This window comes from Macrosteles quadrilineatus, unplaced genomic scaffold, assembly GCF_028750875.1.
Source record: "Macrosteles quadrilineatus isolate MER2022 unplaced genomic scaffold, UCM_ALF_1.0 Scaffold_8__2_contigs__length_117827958, whole genome shotgun sequence".
In the NCBI taxonomy this organism is placed as follows: Eukaryota; Metazoa; Arthropoda; class Insecta; order Hemiptera; family Cicadellidae; genus Macrosteles; species Macrosteles quadrilineatus.
This window is the reverse complement of record NW_026542601.1, coordinates 64,784,973-64,797,293: the sequence shown is the minus strand read 5'-3', so window position 1 is coordinate 64,797,293 and position 12,321 is coordinate 64,784,973. Positions and strand designations below refer to the sequence as shown.

At 37.1% G+C, this 12,321-nt stretch overlaps 1 protein-coding gene across 1 annotated transcript; it reads left to right on the top strand.

Moving 5' to 3' along the window:
* Nucleotides 1-293: 293 nt before the first annotated feature.
* On the top strand, nucleotides 294-11,971 carry LOC129001538 (thyrotropin-releasing hormone receptor-like). Its single transcript, XM_054428864.1, has 5 exons — nucleotides 294-497; nucleotides 2,559-2,836; nucleotides 6,728-7,097; nucleotides 10,911-11,071; nucleotides 11,652-11,971. The coding sequence occupies exons 1-5, from the start codon at nucleotides 321-323 to the stop codon at nucleotides 11,845-11,847; spliced, it is 1,182 nt and encodes a 393-aa protein (XP_054284839.1). The 5' UTR covers nucleotides 294-320; the 3' UTR covers nucleotides 11,848-11,971.
* The last annotated feature ends 350 nt before the right edge of the window (nucleotides 11,972-12,321 follow it).

The window sequence follows — 12,321 nt, the reverse complement described above, 5'->3', positions numbered from 1 at the left end:
AATATATTGACTTGCGAATAAGTGGTAACTAAGCAAAAACCCAATGGCCAATATACTCAATAATATATATATAAGTTTAGTTTAGTTATTTTGCTTTGAAATTTAAGTCAAATTCTTACTGAGTTGAAAATATTATGTTCCAACCTGTTAAAGCAATGGTTTAACTAATTGGGAGGGTCCGAATGATTGAAACATTTTCCACATTCAATAATTATAAGATATATTTATTCAATTATCACGAGTAAGAAGTATTTGTATGACTACTCTAGGAATACCAATTTGTTTTGCAGATCACCACAGACAACCAATGCCAGGATAGGATGGACATTGAGGCTGGGGTCGTAGCTTGGGATTGCGAGGACGCCTTAAACCTCACGACCTCGGCATTCAGTGACCTCGACCTCGGTTGCAACGACACCGTCTTGCCTGTCAACGACTCCCTCAACGACCCAGCCTTCTTCTCCCATCGCTACCGTGCTGTAGGGACCTTCTTTCAGGTACGCATAACGTATTGGTATCTTCCTTCTTTCCTACGTTGCCTCCTCTAAAGGCAACGGCGAGAGAAAAGTGGCAACGCCGGAGTCCCGGCCTGCTGAGACAAATAGGCACTAAGTTATCTGGAGCGCCTGTGCAATGCAGACATTTACACGTTTGTTGTTATTATAGTTATAGAATATTGCCGATGAGTGCGGCTTTGCAACATTGTTGGGCGTGGCCTTAGATGGGCCACGTATTCATATTAGTGATGAATACGTCAGTGATTAATTTGTTACTAAGACCAGCTGAGTCTCTAGCGAGGACTGCTCAAGAAACTTGCAATAACTAAGGACAAATATATCTATTATCAAATTATGAAAATAAGCTAATCCTTTCATAGGACGAAAATAAATGCTTTTATTACATCACGAGCACTTAAATAGCTAGGAGTAAGGGTATACCAATTACAACTGAATAACTTAATCATAAGTTGTAACTCAATAGCAACTACCTTTCAAATTTGTTCGTTGGGCAGAAAAGAAGATAAGCCAACAATTGCTTATTACAATTACTTGCGTCCAAATATTTAAGATTTGTTTAACTGTGTGAGTCGGGATAAAGATTACTTATGCTTTGATTTATTGGTAAATCCTATCTGGAATTAAATTATCGTAGGCCTAGAATCTGACTTTTACCAATCAACATATACTGAGCATCTTAGGAGTAAAAGGTCCTTTGAATTAAAAAATATTGTTGCGGTAAACACTTATTTCTAAGTCCCACAATTCTTATTACATGTTACACTTGTGGTAGTGGACTTAATACTTGGTACACTTATAATTTTATGGTACATAGTTCTTATTACCTGTTTTTTTCATGTATTGTACCTATTTAAAAGTAAGCCTAATTTTGCAGTAATTGTTATTATTTTGACACAATTTAAATTGTTTATGTTTAAAATAGGCAAAGCATAATATTTACAAGTAAGCTATATTTTGTTGCCCTTGTGAAATCAAAAGTATGAAAGGAGGTGATCAATGATATGGGAGATATTTTTACAGATGGAAAGTTGTTAACAAACTCAGACCATTCACAAAGTCGAATCTCTTGAGGGTGTTGGCAAAGCGTCTTTCCCTTTCATGGAACCAAGCAAACATACTTTGTTTATTGACATGAAACCAAATCGTACATTTCTTTGAGAATGTGTTCAAATTTGACTGTTTCCTTTATGGTGGTATTATATCATAAACAATAACTCGTCCCCTAGTTATATAACCAAAATGTAAAGCTCAAATCATTAAATTAACCCAGAACCTGGTGTTAACTTAGTAGGTTATTCGTGAACCTTTTCTACACCCCACCACCATCTTTGTACTTGGCTTCTATGATAATTCTGTATAAATAGAGATGCTATGAAAATGTCACCCAACCAACTATATGCAAACTCCCGTGACGTTAAAATAATATGTAGTCGTGTCGTTTCTTGTAAAAAATATGACAACCTTCGAAAGAAACGATCCTGCTCTTGTAATACCTGTTGATGGATCGATATTAAGTGGCTTCTGGTGGTATTAGTGGAGGTATATGCACGCGCAGTCTCCACTACTCTCTAACTATTATACATTTCGATGCTATGGGAATTTCACACACACAACCTATGTTGCAGGGTATAGTGTTCCTGGTAGGTACTGTATGCTGGGTAACCTGATGGTTGTGGTGGTTCTACGCACGCTCAGTCTCCACTACTCTCTAACTATTATACATTTCGATGCTATGGGAATTTCACACACACAACCTATGTTGCAGGGTATAGTGTTCCTGGTAGGTACTGTATGCTGGGTAACCTGATGGTCGTGGTGGTAGTTCTACGCCTACGTAGTCTCCACTACTCTCTAACTATACATTTCGATGCTATGGGAATTTCACACACACAACCTATGTTGCAGGGTATAGTGTTCCTGGTAGGCATGCTGGGTAACCTGATGGTTGTGGTGGTTCTACGCACGCGTAGTCTCCACTACTCTCTAACTATTATACATTTCGATGCTATGGGAATTTCACACACACAACCTATATTGCAGGGTATAGTGTTCCTGGTAGGCATGCTGGGTAATCTGATGGTCGTGGTGGTAGTTCTACGCACGCGCAGTCTCCACTCTCCCACCAACTGCTACCTCGTGTCCCTGGCTGTGGCAGACATGGTCGTCCTCGTCGCCTCAGTCCCCAACGAGATCCTCAGCTATTACCTGGTCGGCAACCAATGGGTCTGGGGAGACCTCGGGTGTTCACTCTTCGTCTTCTTCCAGAACCTCGGGATCAACTCTTCTTCGTTGAGTTTGATCGCGTTTACTTTTGAAAGGTAAGCAAGAAGGTGTAACTTTATGGCTAAATAATGTTTGCTATTTGTTTTAACATGACTTATGATATTGGGTTAAATAATTGAATGCAGAAAGACTGAACATGATCTAGACACGAAAGGCGAGCTTCAAAATTTACAATGGGATGAGAAGTCTAATACATCTACTTGTGTTGGTTACTATGGTGATGAGGAACAGCTTGGGCCAGTTACAAACCCCCAAAAAACTAATGAACTTTCCTAGGGTCGAACCTCCGACACCAAACAACCATCTACGTCATCCATGACTCATCTACTCAACTACTTGGCTGTGAACAATCACAGGAATTACACTTTTATTAAATATACATATTACGACTTGTCTCACCCGTATGCCTATTATCCACTGATATTACATTTGAAGTTGTAATATATCTCGGATACCGATTGTTCAAAATCGAGATATTGGAACATATAAGAGAGTGATATCGGAGGGGAATACAACACGCACGTCTCTAACATATTTTATTTAGCTGCGCAACCTCAACCCGACCCAACCCTTCCATTTGGGAGTTGCTTAACGATGTAAACTTGAATTTAGATTCTATCTGTGTCATCCTTACACAGAAATATACATTTCATGTCATTTTACATACGGTTACATGCACTTGTAACTTATTTACTTAAACTTTGTTAGTAAGAAACTCAAGAACTGTATTGTAGTGAAGTATAAAGTTGCAGAAGTAAAAGAAATATACGCCGACAAATATTCTGATAGTCGATATTTTGAAAGTAACATAATGCAACTTTATATTCTAAGCCAGTAAGCAAAGTTTGGATTTATTTTTAGCTTTTCACTTATCAGCAGTTACCTTTGTAACACTATTTATCATTAAACTTATGATCCGTTTGTATGCTGATGGCCCAAGTGTAAGACTTTAGCGGTACATTCGTACTCTATAACCTTCAAATCAGTAATTTTTCTTAGTAATAAAACAAACGCCCAATCTCAATAATAATAAAGTTGAAGAAACTAGTTTAAAAAGTAAGTATACTTTTTTAAATCCAACATAAAATATTTTATTATTTTTAAACATGCCCAAAAAGTTAGATTTTAGAAGTAACATTTTAAAATCTGATTAATGGTTATTATTTATTCTTTGTTCATCGGTGAATATGAATTTAAGATTTTTTTTTCATTGAGTTATTAACTAGTTGCAATTTTCATCCCACGTTTAAATTAGATAACAAAACGTTTTAGGTTGATCGTAAATTAACTGGCAATGAAATGGGCTTGTTATATTCCAACGGCAATGGATTGTAAGAAAGCATAATTATTTCAAAGGGTGATAATAAACCTGCCGTATTTAGATTAAAAATTGAACACTGTAAACCCTTTTGTACTTAACATTATTGAGCACTTTATTAGGAAATGACCGAAAAAATTATAAAGTTGAACAACCGCTGCAAGGAGAGAAACAAAGCGCATTTGAGTCTTTAATAATTCAGGTATGCTAAACATTACCCAAGAGTAAGGCTATTTACATAAACAGAAGTTTTAAAGAGCTTTACCCTCCGAGCTTGAAAAAGTTCATTCTAGAGATAATGTTTCAGTTAAGTGACAATGTGTACTTTATGAATAATTTACATAAGCTCTTTCTTAGCATGAAAGTTTCTAGCTAGGATCGTTTTACACATTACTTCACGCTAGGGCTAGAGGGTTCAAGGCATTATCAAATAGCTAAAAGCACAGACAATGGATACAAGTACTACGGTAATAGCTTATTCTATGTATGGGAAATTCGCTAAAACACAGCAATTTTAAAACTGGATCATATTTTTTAATGATTATTTTTCCTTAAATACATTATGACGTATTAAAACTGTATACCAAGTTTCATAAAGATATCTTGAATAGTTTTCGAGAAATATCTCATTAAAAGCGCGTTCATTCAAATTCAAATAGAATCCCACGGCGCCACTCGAGGAGGAAACGCTTCGCGTCTTCCGCTACAGTGGCGCGGCAATACAGCCGCATCATGAAACAGCGCCTAGCGCAGATCCAGCTGACCGTCTGATATTGTCTGTATGAACCAAGTATTAACAATTACTTGAAAAGTAAATATTGTACTTTTGAAGGTAATTGAACTTATCAGTTTATTCAATGAACATGTACATTCGTATCTGTCAAATAGGCTACAGCTGGTCTGATGGTTAGACTACGACACTTCTATCCTGACAATTCCAAACACATCCAGTCAATATCGTAATTGTTTCAAATGATTTCACATGGTGGTTTAGATCTCCCGCAAACAACTCATGCATATTAAGACAGGGTGTTTATGAGGCCTTATTTATCTATAACACAATTTTTAGCAACGACTAACCTAAATTGTGTGTGTTGATATTTGTGTGTGTTTGTAGGTACATTGCGATATGTCACCCCATGAAGGCACAAAAGATCTGCACACAGCGACGCGCCCGGAAGATCATCGCTACAGTGTGGGCTGTAGCTGTAGTCTACTGTGCTCCATGGCTAGTCCTCTCCAACACCAAGCCTCTGTAGTCTCAGCAGTAATATGTCTGTGTGTGTGTTTGTAGGTACATAGCGATATGCCACCCCATGAAGGCACAGAAGATCTGCACACAACGGCGTGCCAGGAAGATCATCGCTACAGTATGGGCTGTAGCTGTGGTCTACTGTGCTCCATGGCTAGTCCTCATCACCACTAAGCCTCTGTAGTAATATATGTCTGTGTTTGTAGGTACATAGCGATATGTCACCCCATGAAGGCACAAAAGATCTGCACACAACGGCGTGCCAGGAAGATCATCGCTACAGTGTGGGATGTAGCTGTAGTCTACTGTGCTCCATGGCTAGTCCTCACCACCAAGCCTCTGTAGTAATGTCTGTCTGTGTTTGTAGGTACATAGCGATATGCCACCCCATGAAGGCACAGAAGATCTGCACACAACGACGCGCCCGGAAGATCATCGCTACAGTATGGGCTGTAGCTGTGGTCTACTGTGCTCCATGGCTAGTCCTCTCCAACACCAAGCCTCTGTAGTCTCAGCAGTAATATGTCTGTGTGTGTGTTTGTAGGTACATAGCGATATGCCACCCCATGAAGGCACAGAAGATCTGCACACAACGGCGTGCCAGGAAGATCATCGCTACAGTATGGGCTGTAGCTGTGGTCTACTGTGCTCCATGGCTAGTCCTCATCACCACTAAGCCTCTGTAGTAATATATGTCTGTGTTTGTAGGTACATAGCGATATGTCACCCCATGAAGGCACAAAAGATCTGCACACAACGGCGTGCCAGGAAGATCATCGCTACAGTGTGGGATGTAGCTGTAGTCTACTGTGCTCCATGGCTAGTCCTCACCACCAAGCCTCTGTAGTAATGTCTGTCTGTGTTTGTAGGTACATAGCGATATGCCACCCCATGAAGGCACAGAAGATCTGCACACAACGACGCGCCCGGAAGATCATCGCTACAGTATGGGCTGTAGCTGTGGTCTACTGCGCTCCATGGCTAGTCCTCACCACCAAGTCTCAGCAGTAATGTATGTCTGTGTGTGTTTGTAGGTACATAGCGATATGTCACCCAATGAAGGCACAAAAGATCTGCACACAACGACGTGCCCGGAAGATCATCGCTACAGTGTGGGCCGTAGCTGTGGTCTACTGTGCTCCATGGCTAGTCCTCACTACCAAGTCTCAGCAGTAATGTCTGTGTGTGTTTGTAGGTACATAGCGATATGCCACCCCATGAAGGCACAAAAGATCTGCACACAACGACGCGCCCGGAAAATCATCGCTACAGTGTGGGCCGTAGCTGTAGTCTACTGCGCTCCATGGCTAGTCCTCACTACCAAGCCTCTGTAGTAATGTATGTCTGTGTTTGTAGGTACATAGCGATATGCCACCCCATGAAGGCACAGAAGATCTGCACACAACGACGCGCCCGGAAGATCATCGCTACAGTGTGGGCCGTAGCTGTGGTCTACTGCGCTCCATGGCTAGTCCTCACCACCACCAAGCCTCTGCAGTACCGAGGCTTCCCTGAAGCAAGGTTCTGCGACTTCAAGCGGCCCAGGGACGAGTACCTCCTCTACTACTTCACAGACCTTGTCGTGTTCTATGTCGTGCCTCTGGTCATCTCTTGTGTTCTCTACGGCCTCATCGCACGGACTCTGTTCAACCGGAAGGTTATCCGTGCAGCCATTAAACCGCCCGCCATCGTAGCTACGGAGTGTCCCTCTTCCTCTAAAAGTCAAGTTGGTACTTCTTTTAAGTCCCCCTAGGATATTAAATTGTGATCATTGATTTACAGCGTGCGCCATTCATTATACCCATTGCACTAATTTTAAACTACCTTTGATAATTTGTTTAGCTAGAAAGTCTAAAAAGGAAATAATAACATAAAATGTTAAAATTAAAAATCCAAATATCTACGTTAAGTATAGAAATATATATATATATACATATATATATATATATATATATATGAACTGTACCAGCAAAGAATGGTTATCTTAAGGGATCCGGCTAGTTATTTTTACTTTAAACATGTGTTATTAATAAGTTTCCTTTCTGTATCAAATAAAATGTTGGAAAGAGTACAGGGACAGATAAGATGCACAGAGCCAGCCACTAGTAAAAAAGATCTTAAAAAAAGAAGGGGATCACTCACAACTTATTGTCTTCTTACCATAGAAATAACGGTGTTAGCTCATTTCCGAAAGGGGAAATTTAAAACATATAAATATACTATCTCAACGAAGCCTATATTCTTTTATGATCGAAGAGCGAGCAGTGGAGGAGTGTTTAAAGTCAAGGTTGCCATTAATGATGTCTCCTTCAACATTACAATGAATCGACGAAGGAAACTGTTTGTATCAAAGAACTTTGTCCTTGACATTTGAAAGCCCCTTTCCCTCATTGATCTCTTTAGGCTTGAAATTGAACTGATAATGACTGTCAGGTGAGAGAAAGTTCACTTCAAATTTTTAAAAGCCTCCTCGAAACGGGCTTTTAGTTTTTTATGAACATATTGTAATTTAAAGTATAGTTGTATTATATGAATTACCTCTTGCACTAAATCAAATAGCAAAATCAAATAATATGTTATAATATTTAATAATAATCAAATAATATTTGGCATAGCAAAATCAAATTGCTCTTGGAGGTTCCAAACAAATATAAACGAAGTAAGTTTATTTAAATAAAATTTAAAAGATTCTTTACCTTTTGAATTAGATAGTTCGCCACAAAATTGTGGTATTTTTGAAATTTGAAGGGTTTTAACAAAACCTCTTTTATATTGAAATTACTATGTTATAAAAAAATCGGCAGCTTATTAAGTGTAGCTGACTGTATCCATTCAACACAACATTTATACGTTTAGTCAATGGTTAAAATTAAAATGGATGATTACGGTAAATTTAGTTTCAAAAGATGAGTACATATTTTATACTAAACTTACTACCATCGATGGTGTATTTTCTAATAATTTTTCGTTTACAAAAAATTTTCAAATTACTTTTTTTATCAGTATTTAAAATCCAAATGGTAAGATGAAAACATTATATATTTCCTTCTTTTCAGAAGTATGAACTGGTAACAAATTTACAACAATTTCCATTTAAATCAGATAAGCTCGACGAAGACTGCTTTCAGGTTAATCAATTGCGTGGGCGAAGCATAAAACGGTCCATTTATATTCAAACGTATTGAATTTATCCGTTTCATATATATTTTTTTTTTTTATTGCTAATAACCCTAATATTCCTGATTAATTTGTCCCCAAGTGATTATGTTTTATCTGTACAAGTATTATATATAGTTGGCCATTACGAAAGCAACAAAACTGATTTGATTTTTAAGTCATTGGTTCGATTTGTCCATTTATTTAATTATTTTTATACTTAACGGGTTTATCTTATTAATAATTGACTCCTCTGCAAACTCTTTCTATATCTTATCTTAATTTCTTTAAAATAACCACCACATATCAAAATAACCTATTCTTAAAACATATTTTCAATTCAAATGTTGTTTACAAAACATATTTTATGTAGCGAATTAGTTGTTAGCGGAAATTACTTTAATTTTTTAAATCCTCAATAAAATGCATAATGTAGAACCTGTATCCATGTTTAAATTTTCAAGATTTTAAATTTTACACTGTTTCACCCAGTTGAGATTTAAACTTTATATGTAGCCGTTTACTTACATATAGAACATGCATATGTTATTTTCGCATTACGTAATATAAGTGTTTTATCAAGATAAATAACATAATAGTGAGTTGATAAATAATTATGCACTTATAACAACCATACTCCATTTGTGTAACTTTATGTCACAAAATCATTTTTACCCATTCAATAAATGTTTATGTAAAACCTCACGGTGTAAATTCAGTTTACATTGTATTTAATTTCAGGTCAAGGAACATGCAAATTAGCGCAATTGTTTAACCACGGTATTTGACACTATCAATGAAACTATGACAACTATTTCAGCACAGTTTTCAGTTGGCTAGCTACTAACGTTATTGACCTCTTTACAAAACCTATAAAGTGTAAAGGGTCTAGCAGCTATTTGACCACTCTTGGTCAGAAACTCAATTGGTTCTATTGCCGCTGCATTTCTTTGCTGCTTTGAAGCTATTTTTAATTTAGTTAGAAACCAATTAAAATGCTCTAATATTTCGCATTTTTCAATGGATTCAAGGAGCATGGATTCAATTAAAATGACTATGTTGCACGAAAATAAGGTATATTCTAAAAGAAAAGTTCCATTTAAAATAAAACGAGAATAATTGTTCATTAGTTTTCAATTTTGTAGTTTCCAATACATTATTCTATCAAAGGGAGCTATCTCAAGATTCCCCCCTTCTCTTTAACATGTAGTGGTGTACTTTACATGTATATTTTTAGAAAATTTTCAAGTCATTGGTTTTTTTTTACTGTTTAAACCATGGTCAAGACCGTGGTATCAAAATACTATCAAGACACTATCAAACGTTGGCTTTTTGTATATCCTGGTAATATGTTACGTAGTCATATTACTATCAAAACTACAAGAAGCAACCTAGGCTTAATGAAGCCTCCATTGTAATAACCACTAAATGGTTCTTTAACGATTTGAAATGACGGAGAAAATACAAAGGCTTTGAAAAAAAAATAGTTTTGCAGGTGCCATTTGTTTGTACTAACAATAGGAAATATGATAAATAGTTATTTGTGCAACTAGTGAGAAAAGTAAGCAATTGACTCACTCAAGAGAAATCCTTACTCACGAGCCGTAGGCGAGTGAGGAATGGTTTCTCGAGTGAGGCAATTGTACTTTGAACTCGAGTTGCACATTATACTTTTCCTACAGTTACCATAAAACAAATAAATTGGTCTTATGTTTCTTCAAACATAACCTATTTTTACACAGAAGTGAACTTTTAATATAACATATAATGTGAAGTGACAAATACAACAGTACAACAGCTGACCAGCTGATTTACAGCCAGTGCTGCCAACGTACTTCGCGCGCATAGGCCCTACGACGTTGCCTGCATGTTACGCGCTCACTATTTCGTGCCTTCACGTTGCAAATATGGAGTGAGACAAAGTAATTAGAGTGAGACAATGTTAACATTGTCTCACTGATGAGCGAATTGGCCACTTTGCTTTCTCAAATCAGTGAGATAACATGTACATTGTTAGGTAACTGTAGGAAAATACTATTATTTAATGCTCCTATGTGGTAGGACATTTAATGGAGCTTTTGTTTAAAAAAATAACCAAGTTTTTAAGAACATTTTTGTGGTATTTTATTTGTTAATATAGTTGGACTTTTCCCATGGATAGAGTAGTTTTTTTAATTTCCTACGTTTCGGGAAGTAAGGGGACTTCTACCTTCCTTATCGTAGTTTAGAACAAACAACCAATGGGAAAAGTCAAACTGTTTTATCTTTTAAGAAAATAACCAAGTAAAGCTGCGGCAAATTGTATAAATATTTAAATACTATAAATATGAAACTATTCTTTGTTATTTTATCAAATTGTTTGAACACTGTTATTGGTGTGCAGGTGGTGAAGATGTTGGCCATGGTTGTTGCTGTATTTGCCACCCTGTGGCTTCCATACCGAGGACTTCTAGTGTACAACTCTTTCGCCATATTGTTCAACAAGCCTAAATATATGGATCTTTGGTTCCTCATGTTTGCAAAAACATGTGTGTTCATTAATAGGTGAGTGAATAAAATACATGGGCTCAATTATCAACTGTCCCTATCTTTCGAAATATTATCAATATTAAATGAAACCCGTATGATCAAGAACAAAGGGTTCTAAATTCATAATGATATTTGTGAAATTGTTTGTGACATACATTAACATGCGTTTTGGTATCCAATCCAAAACACACCTAATAATTAACATTTAAACTGCCAATGTTTTATTTTAGTTTTATGAGGTTACTTACATATTCTCAAATTAGTCTTCCAAAATTATTGTATTTTAATTTACTCCATTATTCAACGTATTTAATTATACCGTGGAATTGTAAGAATACAGTATACAATAATGTTTATTAAAACTCATATATTTATAAAAAAATGTCGTTCATCTCTACCCCGATTCTCCCTAGCAGTGTTGCCAATCCCATGCTACAGGGATTAAATTAAATGTATTTAAAAATTTTGAAAATTATATTTATGACCCTTTCTCCTCCAAGACATCTTCTCGCATTTCCTGACCTCATCATTAATAATTACTTCTAAGTTATGGAACATCATACTTCACCGTACTAATCTCCTTCCTCTGCGACAGTGCCATCAACCCTATCCTGTACAACGCGATGTCTACAAGGTTTAGACGAGCATTCCAACGTTTCCTGTTGTGCGGAGAGCCTCGGGTGTCCACGACCGAGGCTACGTCGTCGCTCAAGCCTCTCTCCCGGGGAGTCACCACCTCCAGACCCCGCGGGACCAAGAGTAGCTTCAACACGACGATGACGTCCATGTGACAGGAGCAGGAGCGGTGGTGAGGAGGGAACTCTGTCGAGAAGACGCCGTAGTTGTTCAAAAACCGGGAGAACCGATGGGGGAGAAAATTGCAAAATTGACCGGGAGTTCTACGGTCTGGATAGTCATAAGAGTAATCGTGGTCATAAGTGCCGAAAAAACGAAATTGGGAAAGACATTTTATTGTGAAAATTATTGAAAACATGAGTCCTGATAGTGGGATACTTTGCAAAAGCAACTGATTAAAAGTTCTAGATTCTGTGGAGTTTGGAGTGGTCATAGTGCTCATCTTTTGTGGAGGCGACTATTTAAAATTCATAGATTCTAGTAAGCAAGATGGGATGGTAATTGGTCTTAAAAAATCGATTACGAGTTCTAGATTCCGAGGGTGTTTATGCCCATGAAGTGCTCATAATAAGGTATTTTTCTTTAGAAAAATTTACAGTTTTACTGATTGGCCGTTAGAAACTGATTTT

What these genes read in the sequence shown, in the direction of transcription:
- LOC129001538 (XM_054428864.1), top strand. Translation starts at nt 321, where the DNA reads ATGGACATTGAGGCTGGGGTCGTAGCTTGGGATTGCGAGGACGCCTTA. An exon ending in CCTCTTCCTCTAAAAGTCAA is followed by an intron (nt 7,098 to 10,910) that starts GTTGGTACTTCT and finishes ATTGGTGTGCAG; the next exon opens with GTGGTGAAGATGTTGGCCAT. An exon ending in ACATGTGTGTTCATTAATAG is followed by an intron (nt 11,072 to 11,651) that starts GTGAGTGAATAA and finishes CCTCTGCGACAG; the next exon opens with TGCCATCAACCCTATCCTGT.